This window comes from Gopherus flavomarginatus, chromosome 4 (genome assembly GCF_025201925.1).
Source record: "Gopherus flavomarginatus isolate rGopFla2 chromosome 4, rGopFla2.mat.asm, whole genome shotgun sequence".
Lineage (NCBI taxonomy): Eukaryota > Metazoa > Chordata > Testudines > Testudinidae > Gopherus > Gopherus flavomarginatus.
The window spans coordinates 141442805-141462925 of NC_066620.1; the positions used below are offsets into that span (position 1 = coordinate 141442805).

The window sequence follows — 20121 nt, forward strand, 5'->3', positions numbered from 1 at the left end:
AGGGCAATTAACTACTGGAACACCTCACCATTGGCTGTGGTGGATTCTCCATCAATGAAAATGTTTAAATCAAGATTGAATGTTTTTCTGAAAGATATGCTCTGGTTTAAACTGGAATTAATTCAGGGAAGTCCTGTTGCTTGTGTTATACTGGAGGTGGGACTATGTGACCACTAAGATCCTTTCTGGCCTTAAAATCAGTGCAAGCACTAGTAAAGTAAATCAGTAAAAATCCTGCTTTTTGGAGTTCTAGATGATTTTACCTCTTTTTCAAGAAAATGATCTTTAGTTCTGTTTTGTAAAGTAAAATATTGTAGTGATTTGTTGAAATATATGCATAATATATATAACCTTTTCTTAATGATCTCATATTTTCAGGGTTGTAGTCAAAACTCTGAAGGCCAGCATTCTCTGAAACATTTCCAGACTGCTCGCACAGAACCTCATTGTATTGTAATCAATCTCAGCACATGGATCATATGGTAAGATTGTGTATAGGAGTATTTGTGTAGCGCACATACTATATACACTCTCACACAATATTAAAAAGACTTTTTAAAAGTAGGGCAGTCAGTTAATCGCAGTTAACCCATGTGATAACTCAAAAAAAATCAATTGCAGTTAAAAAAATTAATTGCAATTAATCACAGTTTTAATTGCAGTGTTAAACAATAGAAGACCAATTGAAATATATTAAATATTTTGGATGTTTTTCTACATTTTCATAGATATTGTATTCTGTGTTGTAATGGAAATCAAAGTGCATATTTTTTATTACACATTTGCACTGTGAAAATGATAAACACAAGAAATAGTTTTTTCAATTCACCTCATATAAGTATTGCAGTGCAATCTCTTTGTCGTGAAAGTGCAACTTGCAAATGTAAATTTTTATTGTTATATAACTACACTCAAAAATGAAACAATGTAAAACTTCAGAGCCTACAAGTCCACTCAGTCCTACTTTTTGTTAAGGCAATCACTAAAACAAACAAGTTTGTTTACCTTTACAGGAGATAATGCTGTCCTCTTCTTATTTACAATGTCACCAGAAAGTGAGAACAGATGTGCGAGATACGCTGAATATTCATATGCCCCTTCATGCTTCGGCCACCATTCCAGAGGACATGCTTCCATGCTGATGATGCTCGTTAAAGAAGTGTTAATTAAATTTGTGATTGAACTCCTTGTGGGAGAATTGTATGTCCCCTGTCTGTTTTACCCACATTCTGCCATATATTTCATGTTATAGCAGTCTTGGATGATGACCCAGCACGTTGTTCATTTTAAGAACACTTTCACTGCAGATTTCACAAAACACAAAGAAGGTCTCAATGTGAGTTTTCTAAAGATATTTACAGCACTCGGCCCAAGATTTAAGAATCTGAAGTGCCTTCCAAAAATCTGAGAGGGACGAGGTGTGGAGCATACTTTCAGAAGACTTAAAAGAGCAACACTTCGATGTAGAAACTGCAGAACCCAAAACACCAAAAAAGAAAATCCACCTTCTGCTGGTGGCATCTGACTCAGATGATGAAAATGAACATGCGTCAGTCCGCACTGCTTTGGATTGTTATTGAGCAGAACCCGTGTTCAGCATGGATGAATGTCCCCTAGAATAGTGGTTGAAGCATGAAGAGACAAATGAATCTTTAGCGCAGCTAGCATGTAAATTATCTTGTGACGCTGGCTAGAAGAGTGCCATGCGAACACCTGTTCTCACTTTCAAATGGCATTGTAAACAAGAGGCAGACAGCATTATCTCTTGCAACTGTAAACAAACTTGTTTGTCTGAGCAATTGGCTGAACAAGAAGTAGGACTGAGTGGACTTGCAGGCTCTAAAATTTTACATTGTTTTAATGCTTGAAGGCAGGTTTTTTGTGCGTAAGTCTACATTTGTAAGTTCAACTTTCATGATAAAAAGATTGCACTACAGTACTTGTATTAGGTGGATTGAAAAATACTATTTTGTTTTTTTACAGTGCAAATACTTGTAATCAAAAATAAATATAAAGTGAGCACTGTCCACTGTGTATTCTGTGTTGTGACTGAAATCAATATATTTAAAAATGTAGAAAAGACCCAAAAATATTTAAATAAATGGTATTCTAGTATTGTTTAGCAGTGCGATTAATTTTTTTAATCGCTTGACAGCCCTACATTTAACTTAAATGAAGTGCCGTCTTTGTCAAAAGTTCAATAAAGTCCACTCCAGTCTCGCTGCTCACATGAGTGAGACCTATCCCACTTCCTTTGTCTCCTCCATGGCTTCCCACAAACTACTGAAAAAAGGACCTCTTCCCAGTAGGCAGTAAGCCTTAGTGTCCCTTTTCCGTCTGTTCTCTGCTCACATCTTCAGCACAGAATGGCTCAAGCTTAGTTCCAATAATGTTTCTACTGGGGCTGTCAATGAATCACAGTTAACTCAAGCAATTAACTCAAAACAAATTAAGTCGATTAAAAGAGTTAATCATGATTAATCGCAGTTTTAATTGCACTATTAAACAAGAATCGAATACCAATTTAAATTTATTATAAATATTTTGGATAATTTTCTACATTTTCAAATATATTGATTTCAATTACAATGTAGAATACAAAGTGTAGAATGATCACTTTATAATTTTTGATTAAAATATTTGCACTGTAAAAAAATAAAATTAAAAGAAACAAAAATAAATACATTTCATAATATAAATTGTCTACATAAGTAATTGCTTTGGCTGTCCCATGTATGTTATGTGGTCACAAATAAGAGGGGGAGGAAAATAGTGCATTAGACTTTTTTGCCACGACAGTGCGATTCACATAATGGAAAAAATGAAAACCTCTGACCTAAGATTTATGGATACAGCCTTTTCAAATTAAGGAAAAAAAGTGTTCTTGTTTTTTTAAGTTTAAATATAAAGCTACTAGTAACGGAGTTTTGCATGAGCCATTCACTGTGGTAGAATTTAAAGAAGGTAAACGAACCCAAAATTTTTTTTTTCCTTCATTTTTTATGTTTGGATAGAAAAGCAAGGTAAATGGCAGTCTGGACTGAGTTTTTTTTGATTTGCTAATCCTTCTTTTGCAAAACTACCTTTTTTTGTATACTGTATGTGTAACATATGTATTGTATGTAAAAATGTAAAACCCTTAGTATTTATTTGCATGATTTATTTTAATTATTTATGCCCAATCAATATTTAATTACTCATTTGTTGATTCTGTTCTACTTGAATTAAATAGAAGAAATTTTGAGAGAGCCATATCAGAACTATAGTCCAGTGGGTAGGGCATTTGCCTGAGACACCTAATGGATCAGTCCACATAGACAAGATAGGCAAAGGAATGCTTATCTTTTCCTGGTTTATGGATAGTGGTGGAACTTAGGCATGTGGATGCCTACAGCAAAAGGGCATTGAGTATGCGCAGGTGCAGAAACTTAGGCATCTAAGGTACTTTTACAGAGAAAATTTAGGTACCAAGTGAGTTTAGACACCTACATGGTTTGGTGGCAGCCATACAGGGGTTTTGTGGATATCAGTGGTTCCTAAAGCTGAAAATTAGGTGCTTAAGTCCCTTTGTGGATGTGGCCCTAACTGACTTTCCCAAGCACACAGGAAGTCTGTCAGATCTGGGAAGTGAACCTGGATCTCCTGAATTCCAGTCTATTTCTCTTTTTGTTTTAATTTTGTGTATTGTTTAGGTGTTATGAATGTGATGAAGAGCTGTCAACACACTGCAACAAGAAGGTTTTGGCTCAGATAGTTGACTTTCTTCAGAAACATGTTTCTAGGACTGAACCAAGTAAGTTACAGTAATAATTTTATTTAATGCACCTAATTACATATTCTCTGTTTCCAAAAACTATGGATGGTATTGATACAAATGTTTATCACAGTTGTTTCCAGAAACACTGCCTTCTATTGTGGTGCTAGAACAAATATAGATTCATACACTTAAGGTCAGAAGGGACCATTAAGATCATCTAGTCTGACGTCCTGCATAACACAGGCCATAGAATCTCACCCACCCACCCACTCCTGTAACAAACCCCTGACCGATGTCTGAGTTATTGAAGTCCTCAAATCGTGGTTTAAAGACCCCAAAGTGCAGAGAATCCTCCAGCAAGTGACCCGAGCCCCATGCAGCAGAGGAAGGCAAGAAACCTCCAGGGCCCCTGCCAATCTTCCCTGGAGGAAAATTCCTTCCCGACCTCAAATATGGCAATCAATTAAACCCTGAGCATGTGGGCAAGACTCACCAGCCAGCACCCAGGAAAGAATTCTCTGTAGTAACTCAGATCCCATCCCATCTAACATCCCATCACAGATCATTGGGCCTATTTACCTGCTAATAATCAAAGATCGATTAATTGCCAAAATTAGGCTATCCCATCATACCATCCCCTCTATAAACTTATCAAGCTTAGTCTTGAAGCCAGATATGTCTTTTGCCCCCACTACTCCCCTTGGAAGGCTGTTCCAGAACTTCACTCCTCTAATGGTTAGAAACCTTGTCTAATTTCAAGTCTAAACTTCCTAGTGTCCAGTTTATATCCATTTGTTCTTGTGTCCACATTGGTACTAAGCTTAAATAAGTCATAAGTATGCGTGTTAAATCGTAGCATGAAATCTGTAATAAAAATTCAATTTAATATAGGCAATGTCTACATTGCAGAATCTATGCTGGGATAGCCCCTTAGTGTCGATGCAGCAGATGCTAACAGAAAGAGTTTTTTTCTGTGTGTCAGAACACAGCCTTCCCAAATAACATTAGCTACGCCATTGGCAAAGCTGCATCTACACGGGGTGGGGGGTTGTCAGCACAACCTTGTCACTAAGAGGGTGTGGTTTTCACAGATGCCTGACTGACTAGCTATGTTGGGCACTGTAACATTATTCTCCTAGAATTTCAGTTTCTGCATCTGTATTTTATTACATCAGTTTATGGTAGATGATAAAACCTTCCTTAAGTCCCCAGAGGTAAAGGCAAGTACTTGATGATAAAGCATTCATTATTTCATTTATATTCACACATACAAACTGCATTTTAAAAAATAATAATTGGTTGAGTTTTTGTAACAGTCACCTCTTTAAACTGCACAATGCTTACTTTTTTATTGATGACGTTTGCACGGCAGTTCTTTAAAGCTTATTGCTGGACGTAGTGCTTTCAATCACTTTATGAAATTAATTGCACAAGTTAATACTAGGTGTAATAGTATGTTTTAGCGGTATCAGGCTTGTAAAGCATCAACTAATGTGTCTTTTATCTTGTACCTATATATTGGAGATAATTAGGTATACTTTATGCTCACCTATGCACTTTTGAAGATTGAGATGGATGATATAAGCATTGACATAAGTCTTGCTGCAGCATTTCAGACCTAAAGCTTTACTGGGACTGGGCAGATTTCACGTTATTTAGACGTAACTGGGGGAAAGGGGGATGGACTTGGAAAAGACTTTTGATTGCACATTCTCAGAAGAGAATAGTTGCATCAGCTGGTTAGGGATAGGATCAGAGTTATATAGCCTTATGGGTAGGTCTTTATATGCTCCTCAGTGCATGTGCATAACTCTTGTTAGTTTTAATGGAAATTGTTTTCCAGGTGATCATCTCACAATGAGACCCTTTCAAGTTGTAATATTTAAAAAAATCTGATTTTCTCACTTCAGTTACAAATAATGGCATATTGTGTTTTAAAAATATTTCTTCATTATGTTGTTTTTTACTGTATGTGTTTCTCTCATTTTGGACAATGAAAATACAATATTCAATTTCACTTTCCTTTATAGTCCTATTTTTAATGTCTGGTTCTCATGCACAAGTAAAAGGCTGTGATATTTCCATTTGCAACTACGGTACTTAAATACTGTGGTAATTGTTTCAAATAATTGAATGTAAAATATTTAAATTTGATTAAAAAAAGCTTGTTTTTACAAAAAATAAAAAGATTCTGGCTAAGATTTTCAGAAGTGCATAATGATTTTGGATGCCTCAAATTTTAGGTGCCAATTTGAGATGCTTTTAAGGTGTCTTGATTTTTGCTCATCACTCTCTGAAAATGGGACATCCAAAATTACCAGCCAGCTTAATCTTAAATCTTAATCATTGTCAAGTCATGTTGGGCCCGATGCTCATGCAAAGGAACAGCATTTTATATGTGGGTGTTTTTTGTTTGTTAGAAGCACATTGAGTATGCCCTATTTATTTAAACCAAGAGTTAGAAAATCAAATTTTATTAACACTGCCTGAGAATGCAGGTGTTAAAAGTGAGATGCCAAAAAGACAGAAAATTCTTGAAGATTTTACTCAGATGAACATGTTTGTGAAGACATTTTCTGAATGAAGGAGTAATGTCACAAAATACTGAATTATAGAGAATGAAATTTAAAATCAGTGATGTACTAAGCTCAGCTTTTTTGGTGAGCTTCAGTATGTTTCTGCTGCCATCTCATTCATTCTAGCTTATGTACAGTGCAACTGGTGCTGCACTAATAACGTCTCTGCACTATCTGATGTGTTGCTGGATTTTTGACTTCCTCTAGTTTAATTCAGGGCCATAGACAATTTTTACTTTTTTTATTTTGGAGTGTGGGCTGAAGTTAAAACATAATAAAATAATAGCAGTTGACTATCACTTCAGTGAGTAGTTTAGTACCAGAACTAAATTTTCCTACTATTAATAAAGTGAGATAAACTAGCTTCTGTTCCAAACTCTGTGTTTCCTTTATCAACGGAGTTCCTAAAATTTTTCTGGGGAGAGGCCTGTGAGCTAAAGTTCCCTCCCCCCCTTCTCCCAGAAGTCCCCAGTTGTCTATGTCGATGTAATTGTGAGTGCAAAATTAGACCTAATCCCACGAACAGTTATGCACAATTTTTGAGTATGTGAGTAGTTGCATTGACTTCAGTGCAATTATTCACATGCTTAAAGTCAAATGTATTTAAGTGTTTGCAGGATTTGGAGCTTGAAGAACCAGAAAGCTTAATGCAGAAGATTGGATCCTGTACAGTGACCAGCTTTCTGACCCTTGTTCAACAAAGCATTCAGTCCCATGCGTAAGTGGTTCAGATCAGGGCCAGTGCCTGCAACACTTAGACTGAACTCAAAGGTTGTATCTTTATCACTAAAGAAGCAAGGAAAAGAGGTCACAGGCTACAGAGGAAGAGAAGAGGATTCTGACTGGTAGAGCTGAGGTCTTAGTCTGGTGAATTGGTGCAGCTGCCAGAAGAATCTGGGAATTGTTAATCTATTGATAAATCACTGGTGAGAGGGGACACTTCTGAACAAGGTTGACTGTCTTGTTCCAGTTCGATAAATTTAGTTACAGCGATTGCTCTTCGCTAAATGATTATTAAATTCAAAGTTTAAAAAAATTGTTTTTCCATTAAAAGACTTTAACTTGGGCCCTTATTAGATCTTGGAGGGTAGAAAAAACAGACAGTATACCGAAAATCTTGACTGAGACCCAAACTTAACTCACATTAGTGTACAAACAGAAAAGGGGATAAAATATAATGGTCTGAATTAAATATATGAGTTTTGAATCTTCTAGCCTTTTGTGGATAGATCTGAGGCCTTTATTTCTTGTTAAATTGTAATTTTCACCATAATTCTTAATTTCATTTAAATGCTTATTTCATAGTTCAGTAGATTTTATTTTTCCCTTCTGATTTTTTAATACAATATAGAAGATTTTGATTTTTGTAATGGTCAGGTAATGAGGTTAAGAAAAATACTAGTAAATGTGATTTTTTTTTAAAATAGATAAATCTGAAAGTATTGACTACCAACTTGCAATTCTTGCTTCCAACAACCTGCTATTAAATATTTTAAAATAAATCTTGGCTTTGTTATATTTTCTCCCCTTTCTCCCCAATTTCTTCTGATCTATGAATAAGCATACTGAAGTGGGAAAATTGCTACTTATATTTCATTGCAGAAATTGTGGCATCTATAATAAATTATACAGTCTAATATCTGTGTTTTGTTCTCTGACAACTGATTAGCATGGCACTTCATAGCATACAAATATGTACAAGCCTCTATACAAATACAGTATGTACATGAATATTAGATATTAGCTATTATACTTGTCAAGTTCTTGATAATCAAGAATCCATATAAAGATAAAGTAAAACATTTTAAAACTGGAAAGAGAGGGTGGGTTGTATAGATTTCCTAATTAATGCATCTTGGAGGATAAACAAAAGCAAAATGCTTGTCATTTGGTACTAATGTGGTGGAATAGTGTGGCAGCAGGACCCCTGCCTTTTACTCAGTCTCTCATAAAGATTGAACTTCACTTCAGCTGCAGAAATGTGCAAATTACATTACTACTACATGACTGACTTTTGTAATTACATTAAGCGATTGAGATGAACTCCAGTGCTGGGTTCCCAAAAGAATGCTTGCAGCTGTGTGGTTTTTGCATCTGATCCTATGGTTTGCTGTACCCAGCAATGTCTTTATTTATTTTTTTTAAGTCTGTTTGGTTAAGGGGTCATGTTGGGCACAAGATGGAAGAATAAAGCAAGACTCTTTTCTAGGGAGTACCGCACAGAAATTTGTTTTGTAGAAAAGGTTAGCAGGCCATGATGGTTTTCCCAGGAAGGCAGGTGCAGTATTGTCAGGATGGCACACTTGTGAACTTCACAGGAATATAATGCACGTGTACTACACAGGAACCATGCTGAGATGCTACTGTTTGAGTGTCTGATTGTTTTCTGGGGAAGAAGAAATTATTTTGCAGTCTTGAAAATTATGTATATTTGCTCCAGTAGAAGTGCAGAGATATATATGTTTGAAGACTGAGTTTAAAAAAAGTTTGTTAAATCTGTCACAGACGATTGTTCCCAGTGTGGTTTTTGAAGAGAAAGGAGAAGAGCTAGTATTAGCTCTCAGGCTTTCCAGTCACAGCCCCTGCTGGGGAGGCCAACTCGTGGAATGGATTTTTGCTGTTTTAAGTTCAGCTGTGCTGCTCTGCTGAAGAAGCTGACAGTAGGTGAAAACTAGGAACTTGATTTGTATTTTCATAGATATAATTGATATACTACAGTTTCTGTAATAGCTAGAAAAGCAATACAATTTCACACAAATTACCAATCTTAGAAACGTATCAGGGAAAAATAAGTATTCTGAATAATTACCCCTATTCCACATTTGTGGGTGGATATTTGAGTTGACCGTGTTTTACACTGAATTAAAAATGGTAGCTTTTTCTTAACTAATTTGTTGTACACATAGTTCAAAATTTAAGGAGCCAGATTAACCAGTTATATTGATTTAGGGCAGGCGTGGCCAAACTGTGGCTTGCAAGCCACATGCAGCTCTTTTACAGTTAAAGTGCTGTTCACAAAGCCCCCACCATTTTCCCCCCCTCCCCCCCTTTTTTCCGCCTACCAGACGGATGGAGGGAGCTTGGGCTTCTGCCCTGCGGCAGGGTGGTGGGCTAGGGGCTTCTTCTCTGCAGGGAGTGGAATCTCAGGGCTTTAACCCCACACAGGGGGGACGGCAGGCCTCGGGGCTTCAGCCAGGTGCGTGCCATGACAGGCGCCGCCCCACAGGCCAGGTTGTGAGTGTCTTGTAGCTCTCGAACTTCTGAAGATTATTGTATGCAGCTCGGAGAGTCAGTAAGTTTGGCCACCCATGATTTAGGGGTTGCCTACACTGCTCTGGCAGAGCATGCTAGAGAGGGCTGATTTGTAAACTTGTCTAACCTATATTTGTCCTGTTTAGATCTTGCTGGCACACTGTAAAAGGTATCTAAGAGCTAATACAAACCAGGTATGCTTTAGAGAATGCCAGCAGGATCTACACCAGGCAGTCAGAGTGCTTTACAAATCCCACCTTCCTAGTGTATTTTGTTGAAGCTGTATAGACAAGCCCTTATGTTTAGAAACAAAATTAACAAGCAAAATGATAATACTAAATGTGCCCCATACCAAAAAAGAGAGGGTACACTTCCAAAAAAAAAAGTTCCTCTGTTGTTGGCCTGAAATTCAGTTTGACAAATACAGACCTTTCTTTGGGAGATGGTGTTAGTTAAGAAAACAGATTACTTTTTGGGGGAAAATGAGATGACAACTCAGTGACAAATTTGTTCTTTCTTAGTTCTGCTATAACAAAATAATTTGCCTCACTGAAGAATTATTTTGATTCTCTCGCTCTCTCCCCCCCCCAGTCTTTCCCCTTCATCTATTTAGTAGTGAACAAAAGTACAAATAAGTCTGATAGTAGAAACTCAAAATTAGTGATTGAATAGCTGCACAATTATGAAAGAACCAGACATAATTTTCAGTTTATTATATTCTGGCAGATGCATAGAAATAAAACTCTAGTTTGCTTTCTCTAATCCTGACATTATTTTAGCACTGAAAGAAAAAATTAGGCTTTTAAAACAAAAAATTGGCAGCCGTTTAAGAAGAGAATATTTCTTTTTTCTAAGGGTTAGGTTTTCATGATTGTACAATATTGAGAAAACTAGTTTTAGTTCCTTTTTTAAATAAAAAAGCGCTAGGTGATTTAGTAGCATTTCATAATGCAGCATGATGAGAATTTACTAAAAAAGAAAGGAAATCTATTAACCTTGCTTTTTCCATGAAGGCCTTCAGCTCAAGTGCCAGAGATATACTCAATAGAAAAGGCTTGACCTTGGAATAAGGGTGCATATTCCTGGAACTCTCATTTTTTAAATTTTTTTTAAAAAGTTGCATTGAAAAAATAAACAAAGATGTTTAATCCCCCAGTTGAAGGAAAAATTGATTGTCATTTATGTTTTTGTTTGCATACCATCTGTATCCCCAGATACACTTCTGTTTCAGCAAAAATATTTCTGAGGCATGCACACACTGCACATATTTGAAATACTATCAAAATAAATTGATACAAAACCTACAATAAGTCTTTAGAGTTTCTTGTGCAAGTCAGAGTCACATAGTTCAGAGTTGCATTGTTTAAACTTTGGACTGATAAGTTTTAACCCAGTACATAATCTGAATTGAGGAGTTTTTGCTAACAAGATTTATTGTGTCTGTTAAATGTACCACTGAATTGTAAAGAGAAACTAAAAATCTCCAGTTTTTATGAATTATGTGGTTTTAGTTACTTCGGGTTCAGTCCTTAAGCCCTTCACCTTCCCAACTCCTATTGACTTCAGTGAGTGTTCTGCAAGTGGAGGAATTTCAGGATCAGGCCCTTTATTTGTAAGCACTGCCAGATTAGCTAGACAACTTTCTCTACTTTTTCTCTTACCCTTCCTAAGAGTCAGTTTCTTCAAGGTGCTGCACACTCATAGCTCTCATTGATAGCAGTGCTCAGCCCCTTGCAGGGCCAAAAGTTCTAAGACTCCATGAACTCCCACAAACAGTGCAACACTAATGGGTGTGGAATATTGAACCCTGTACAAAGAATTGTCAAAATCAGGTCTCAGACCTGCAGTAGATGAGGCTTGATATTTCTGATATAAAAAACAAAATACAAGAAAACCCACCTCACATTCTACATTCTCCTTTGTTCTAGTCTGTGTTTTAACATCAAACACTTTTTATCCCCATTTGCAAATCACCTTTAATGCTGAAACATTTTTCTTAACATACTACATCCTTAAGTAACTCTCCCAGTGCCAAAGTAACATAGCACAAGACTATTGTCCCAATTCAGAGAAGAGATTTTTTTTTTTTTAAGGTCTGAAAATACTTCACTTTTATTTTAATTTTTTTTCGTAATATGAATTTGTACTTAGTAACTTTTGCCTTTAAAGATCTGAATTTAGAATTTCATACATATTTTAGCACCTGGCTAAATACAGTTTAATTGACATTGGCTAAATGTGTTCCTATTATGCCAGATATATACGGTAATAATTTTGCCCAGATTAAGTAGCAGTCATTACAGTTCAGTATTGTTTGCCTGAATCAGTTCCATAGACAATCTCCGAATTAAGCTCATTCTATTCAAATGGACTGCACTGTATGAAGCATGTTGTTATTATTGATCATGGGGACTAAAGCCAAGGAACTGGAAGCAAGATGGGAATAACTCTGCTAGATACCTGTCTTCAAAAAGATCTCTGTTTGTAAGCAGTTTATGCTCACAGAGGCGGAGGATTAGTTTACAGTGCGTTTGTGAGTTTTTGAAATATCTTTCCCCACGTACAAATCTAACAGAATGGATGTGTAGGTTCACAAGATAATTAATTCTAAATAAAGTGTTGAATAACAGAATTAGGAACATATATTTTAACTATTCTATTTACATTTATTTTGCACTCAGGAAAATGCATTATTTCTCATTTGGTTAGCTGGGAATTGGAACTTTTTTTGTATTGCAGTAGTATTTGATAGTCCCAGTCAGTTTAAAAAAACAAAAACAAAAAAACCTTTTGGCCGAACTACTATTGATACTTGGTGCCCACTGCAATTTTTTTTTATGTAAGAAACATTTTTGTGAAGTGTTTTGAGTCACATGTAAATGTATTACTTTGTTCTGTTTAAAATCTCTATTTACACCATTACTAATTTTTAGACTGTTTCCCATAGTTTGAAAGTCAGTATGAATAGTTTTACATACAGCTTCTCTTTGTCATAACTCCTTTGTAATTTTGCTTCTTGGGAGTTGGTTTGGTTTTATGGAAGGAAGATGTTTTTTTCTTTTAATCCTTGAACCTGTGAATCTATACTGGTATGTGTTTGTAGTAGCATACAGCTGCTTTGATAGAAGAGTGCAACTTTTTTTTTTATAGAGCCTTTGTTGTGTCTGTATTGGCTTGAAAAGTCACATTCTGTTACTAAAAGAGGAATGATAAAATATTTTGAATATGCGCCACATTGGATCAAAGAGTCTATAAAAATGTTTTTGTACACAAGCACTGTCTTTTTTTTTTTTTTTTTTTTTTTTTTTTTTTTTTTTTTAAAGGTTAGGCTCTAGCATGCTTTTAGCCTTGGGTTATTTTTTTGAGTAGAGCCCTGAAATTTAAGTCTTTAGAACTGTTAACAATCAGTAATTGCAGTTATTACCACTATCACTTATTAAGTTGGCTAGAGGCTGGCTGACCAGCTCAATACCTGCCCACCAAACGTATTCAGCCTTACCAGCCCAAGGCCCAACTGCCATTTATCACTGAATTTAGGGCTTTCCTGTATGGAATCAGTAGATGCTGTACCTTTTGAATTAGAGATCCTGTAGATGTATAAATGTGCTTACAAGTCACTGTACCAAATGGGCTAGGTAAGCAATAATGTCTGAACTGGGACCAGTTTACAGCTGTGTCTGTTTAGACTTTTTCCAGACAAAAATACCTATTCTTAGAAAATGTCATTTGGGAAAATCTATTAAAGATTGGGGGGAGGGGCGGGAGCAATATTTATAATCTCTGTGGAGGATAGAAAGTTCCTAGGAATCACTGATAAAATGTATACAGCTTTTGTTTATTTAGTTCTATTTTTTATCTTCATAAGTTTTATCTAGCTAACGTGACAGATCTATAATTCTGGTTTACTGTATTTTGTAATTACACAAGCATTCAGGTCTGATAACAAAATTCGTCATCGTTGTTTTGATTTTGTTTTTTTCTTAAGTTATTTACATGTGAGACTTAGCAAATGGAACCTTGCTACTTGTGTGAAGCTGCCATTTAACCATGAAGTGAAATGCTTTTATTGAGTTTGCCCTGCAGACATGGTCTGCTGTGGCAGTGCTGTCCATATTTGGTGGCTGTGCAAGGAGAGCCAGGTGGTGCTGCAAAGCATAGCACAGTGAAGCGTAGACAGATCTAGGTTTGACATTTGTCATCCTGTACTGCTAAAGGGAAGAGAAAAATCTGCTTTTCCATATGCTTATGCTTTAATTTTTGCCCGCAGTTTTGTCCAGATGGCCTTGTGAACATTGTTTACTTTAAGATGCTGTCCCAGATGTTTTTGGATGCCGATGGATAAATGCAACAACTGTGGTATACCAATACACAAATTATTTACACAATTTTGACTTTTTTTGTTTAACCATCGATTTTCTCCACGTACAGAACTATTTTAGTGTGTGTGACGGGGGAAGGGGAGTGACTTTTATTTATTTTCCAATGCTGAACATTACCTTCTGGTGGCAGATATTTAGAGATTTCCCCCCCCCCCCCCCAAGCTCTTTCACTTTTCTTGCCTTAGGAGTTTTATGTGATGGCGCTGTTGCAAGACACTGTAGCATGCAGCTTGTAAGCATGTCAGTGAAAGGGTATTACTGCATGTATCCTAGTTTGTGGGAGCCTATTTAAATTATGAAGGATTCCCAAGCTGTGTATCATTTGTTGTGCTCAAAAGTATTCTGTCTACTTTTTCAAAGAGAATTTATTCTCTTGCTGTGTCCTTATACTGTCTTCAGTTTCCACATCAGTGGAATAGATATCTGTAAGCTGCGTAGACTGTGTCATTGAGAGCATTTAAAAAGAAAAATTAAATGGCAAGTGCCTCTAACTGCATTTTGACAAACTTGAAAAATAATTATGCCTTGCTATCCTTAAGGAGTGCATGCAAATTGCATCAAAGGTTTATGGTCAGCCACAATAAATATTTTAAAATTTCATCTACTTTTTTCCTGCATTTAGTTATATTTTTCCACATTCTAAGGAAGTAAGTACCTAGGAGTATACATAAAATACCCTTCTGGCATGAGCATTTCATTAATGTAAATAGATCTGTTAGTTATTTCTCAAGAACACTTTAATGAGACTTCACTGTGTAACTCATTAGAACAAATATATGAATTCATATGTCAGGATGTAGATTGCAGCATCACAATGCTTGGCATCCATTAAGTCCATAACTCGTTTACATTGACATGCATTGTTAATCAATACTTAAAACGCTGTAGATGTCAGTAATGTTCATATGTAGTAGAGCAATCATGACAATATGAAAGTTGCTAGTAGAATTCTAGGCTAAATAGTGTATCTCAAGTCTTTACATTACCTCTAGGCTACAAGTTAATGACTGCCTAACTTCACTGCTCCTTGTCTATTTAGGTAATAAGGCAAATGGGAAAATACAAGGAAACTACTGGTAGCATGTTCTATTATGGCTTATTAAATCTGTTTTTTGTTAAATTTTAAACAAATAGCATCTTATGCAGCTGGGTGTAGCTTAACAGATCCTGTGCCAGTGTCAAGGGGCAGGAGAAGTAAATGTGTCATCTGGGAAAACAGATGACAATTCGTATCCAGCTGTTGAATGGGTTATGCAAGCCAAATTGAACAAAGTACAGTAATTGAGAGAGATTCACTATACTCAGGTGGGAGCTTTTGCACACCTCTCTTCAACAGCACCTAAAAGCAAAGTAATAACTACTGCCTGGTCTTTCTAGTATGTGTATAATGCACATAAATCTGAAGTCTTTACTGTTCTCAGTGACTAAAAGGGCATGCTGTAAGACCCATCTCTCTGTGTGGCTGGTAAGAGAGGGTGGAGGCTGCGGATGCGTGGGGTGTTTTTTTTTCTTTGTCTTTTTATGGTGGGTAGAAGTTCGGTGGGAAAAGTATCACCCATTGGTTGTGTTGGTGGTAGAGTTTGTCTGGGAGATTTACTGCTGATTTTGTTTTTGTTGTGTTGTTATTTTAAAGAAAGTCAAAAGTACCCACAGTAGCTAAGGTTTTATGTTATACATTGCAATAAATAAATAAATCAGTAGAAAGAGTGAACTAGGAAACAGGGTATAAGTAAGATCCCATTTCTGGAAACACTTAAACGCACATGCTAGCTTTAGTTAAGCGCTAAAGTCGATGGAATTACTTCTTCTGCATTAAGTGAACCATGTCTGTAAAAGTTTTCAGGATTAGGGCTTGTATCAGTACTTTTTGGGTGGGTGTAGGGCCTCATTGTGGTAGTCATGGTGCATTTGTATAGTAAAAAGACAGATCCTGCCCTAAAGAGCTCACAATCTATACAGTGTTAAACTATTATTTTTGGTAAGTAGACATCTCAGCAATTGAATATAATATTCCATATCAGACATATTTAACAATCTCATATTGAGTACTGGAAATAGCTTTTACATAAAAGCTAGCTTGTTTGCGACCTTTCCTTTTTTTTTTTCCTAATAACTTTAAATCCAACTGTTCAATCAAGCAAACGTGTCACTTTTAGGTAACGGGAATCAATATTTCATGCTAAATATCCAAAGCATAAATAGCTTATCTTTGGGTCACTTAATGTTAATCTATAGCTTTATTTATAGGTTCATCATCAAAAATTATACGACTTTGTGAAGAAAATAATGAAGGAAGTGAAACATTGAAAGGAAGAAGTTCCGCAAATGGCGCGTCAATTCCAGTTAAGGGAATAAATAATTTAGGAAATACATGTTTTTTTAATGCTGTCATGCAGGTAAGATGCAAAAATGACACCAGCTTTCCTTGTTAGCATTTTAGAAATATTTCATTTAATCATTACAAATGTGAATTTTATAAAGGATATTTGTATGTTATCACTTCAGTTATTGCTTTTTGACATTTCATTCTAACAACTTTTTCCCAACCCTTTCCTTCTTCCTTGCCTCCTCTTTCCCCAAAAAATATTTTCTTCAGTAACAAACACTGTGTCAGCAGTGCTTTACAAATGAATGAGACAGAAGAAAATGTGAGGTGTTACACATCGTGTTTTTGTGTGGTTTGTAGCTGTATTCAGTTACAATTCAATGTGTGATCTTTGCAATTCCATATTAAGTAGCCATGAGTAATGCACTGAACTTGTCCTACCTGCAGGAGTGAAAAGGGTGTTTTACTCATGAGTTAGGATGTTGAGCACCTAGGCATTGTCTACACATAAGAATTGTATTGCTTTTACTATAAGCTCCCCCTTCCCAGCATGAATACACGTATTCCGGTATAAAAGTATTTATAGTTTCTTCCCTAATGGGAAGAGCTATACTGCATGAGCTATACTGGCATAAGCACTTTTATACCAATATAATTGCATCCACACTAGGGTTGTACTGGAATAACTAAGGGTTTGGCTACACTACGGAGATTATGCTGGCATAATTATTGTGACATAGCTATGCTGGCATAACCCTATAGCATAAATGCAGCCTATACCAGTGGAAGGGGTTTTTCCATCAGTGTGGGAACACCACCTCCCTGAATGATGGTAGCTGTGTTGACAGACGCATTCTTCTGTCAACACAGCTGTGTCTCCATGGGGTGTTAAATCAGCATAGCTATGTTGATGAAAGGTGTGGTGTTTGTTTTTCCCCCACGCCCCTCACTGATATAGCTATGTTTACCTAACATTTATGTGTAGACCAGGCCTAATTCATTTTGAAAAACAGTACACCTCTAGTGGAAATAGTTATACCAGTACAAAATCTATGTGTAGAATAGCCCAAGTCACATTAAGCCAACATTGTTTCGCTGTCTATATTTTTAGTAAAGGTCAGGTATGTTGAATTATTGACTTTTTCTCATTTGTTTTATATTATATATTCAGGGATGTGACCAAAAGCTGTTACGCTAAGTCACAGTGCCCTCTGAAGCATATGTCAACACTACAGAGACTATACTGGCATAGCTATGTTGCTATACCTATGGAAGGGGTTTTCCCATCAATATAAGAACACCACCTCTGAACAACAGTAGCTACATCGACAGAAGCATTCTTCCATCAGCATAGCTGTGTCTACGCTGGGGGTTAGGTTGGCATAGTTATGTTGGTCAGTGGATGGATTTTCCACTCCCTTGACTGATTTTTCTGTGTTGACCTAACTTTTAAGTGTAGACCAGGCCTTAGACAAACAGGAAAACTCAAAGTTAAAAATAATAAATGAAAACAATAATCAAACCAGTATAGAGACAGTGTTATTGCTGTTCCAACTACTTCTGTTGTTTTTATTTAGAGACCTACCAACAATGACTTCAGCTTTTATAACAGTGAGACCTGTTTCCTGTAGGAGATACTTTTTTCCTGGGGCCTGATTCAATACCCTCTGAAGTCTTTCCGTTAAATATAATTTTGTACATGCCAGCAGTTAGAATTTGTGACTGAAGAAGTTATGTTCTAGTTATGTGTCTAACTTTTTCTTTTGTTTTTCTCTTTAAGAATCTGGCACAGACTCACATGTTAAATGAACTAATGTATGAGATGAAGGAAAAGGGAATAAAGTTAAAAATCAGTCAAGCTGAAGATGCACAATTGGTAGGTGTGTAGTAAGAGGTCCAGTTTGTGTGAAATGTGCAATGGGAGAAACCCAGATCAGAGTAATGTCTATAAAAGGTAAAGTAGGCTGAGAGTAGTTGATGATCACACCCTTGGTCTACAATTTCTTTTGTCTTTTAGTTCTCAGTTAGTCTACAATACATACAACCTCACTTATTTTGTAGAGTTAATGTTGTAAAATCAACATTAAAAGAGGAAGAATTATCACCATTTGATATTCTGCTAAACTAAAGCAGGAGCATAACTGAATGCAAATAATGCCTGACCTGAAGAAGTAGTGAAAGAAAGGAGTGTTATGTAGTAGATTTTTTTCAGTTCTCATTAAATGCACAATACAAGAAATGGTATGTTTGTGCTTCATTAACTTTTAAAAAAATTTCATTCTAATTTATCCCCAGCCCTTTGTGTAAAATTTGTGAAATTTACCAAACACTGAATAGCCAGAGCACTAAAGCAGTAGAAGAGGCTCCACTACTCAGGGCAGCCCCCAAGTCAGAAATCAAACTCCTGTTCCTCAAGTTGCTTAGGTTTTATTGGGCTGCTATTCCTGGACTTTTTTAGGGTCTCCTCTCTTTCGTAGACCCTGGTTAGTGAATATCTAATAAACTTGACACCCCTTTCTCTCCATCCATCTGCTGCATGTATTATCTGGCCATGGAACAGAGTGGAAACATTCTCTCCTGTTCCCTATGCTACCCCGGCAGCCTTCTGGTTGGTGGGAGAAGGGTGGGATTGGTGGTGAGACTCTGTTCTACCATACACATTGCTTCTCTGCTTTGGAACACTTCTGCTCCATTGCCTGCCTCTGCTGCTCCTCATAGCTTTTTGAAATACAGTGTGACATTAACAGGATTCTTGTCAGTTTCACTGCTGCTCACAGGATTCTGAACAGCAGCAGTGAATATCGATAACTTAGCTCTGAGCACCAACAGAGTCTCTAAAGCTTTCTGCCAGCAGGTTTAGGAAGACAGCATTGTACTGATTTAAACTCGGTTCATGCTTCACATGATACCTATGCAACCGTAAGGGTTAGAAATGTAACTTATTTTTAATGAAAGCTTATATTCTCAAGATTGCAAGATCTGTGGAGCAGAGACTGTCTTCTTAATATGTTTATGCCTTGGAGCACTACAGTTGTATAAACAATAATAATATTGAAGCTGATGGCTTTCTACTTGCATTTCAAGTTCCCATTATTATTATTATTATTTATTTATTATTATTTATTTGTTATTGTTATAAAAATAAGAATACCATATGCATTTATGCATCATAAAGCTTATCTTTTAGAGAGACGTCCTCTCTAGTAGTTCGAGAGGTTTCAGTCTGTATGTTGCAGACTGTAATGGTCCCTTTTAGCCTTAACATCTATGAACTCCAAGGGCTAAGGAAACATAATGCTGGCTAGTACTGTTTTGAAACAGGCTGCAGAGGAAGCTATGCATCTCTCCTACCCACTGAGTTAAGGTGCAGATGGTGGTAGTTTGGGAATAAGAGTAAAGCAGATCTAAGAGCACAAGAGTGTGATGTAAACTTTCACTTGAGTTTCATATACTAAGTAGTTGATGCAAGAAATAGGCCTTTTATCATATATGCTTGACATCAATACAATCATTGCATTGATTGCTTGTGGAAAATAAGAAGAGGAAAACCCTGCAGATGGTATTTATCGATCTTGAGAAGACTTTTATGACCACATTCTGAGAGAATTCATCAGGTAGTATATGAGAATGAAACAGATATCTGAAGGCTATATCAGACTCATTCAGGATATGTATGAGGGTGCTGTTAGGCCATGTAGAGAAATGGAATAGTTTCTAATAAGAGTCAGAATCATCAAGTGTTGACACTAAGCCCCTTGTTGACATTGGTGCTCAGTGCACTTACAGAAAGCATCAAGAGAGTGGCACCTTGGTGCGTGCTTTTTGCAGATG

At 36.4% G+C, this 20121-nt stretch overlaps 1 protein-coding gene across 2 annotated transcripts in view; it reads left to right on the plus strand.

Annotated features, from left to right (window-relative positions):
• USP45 (ubiquitin specific peptidase 45) overlaps positions 1–20121 on the plus strand; it is an 88992-nt gene that overhangs the window by 12158 nt on the left and 56713 nt on the right. The window contains exons 4-7 of one of the 2 annotated variants that reach the window (XM_050949254.1): positions 379–482; positions 3693–3793; positions 16212–16360; positions 18071–18166. In XM_050949254.1, coding sequence (XP_050805211.1) covers positions 379–482; positions 3693–3793; positions 16212–16360; positions 18071–18166 — 450 coding nt within the window. Of the gene's footprint in view, positions 1–378; positions 483–3692; positions 3794–16199; positions 16361–18070; positions 18167–20121 lie in introns of both variants that reach the window. The other variant, XM_050949253.1, reaches the window with a different exon arrangement.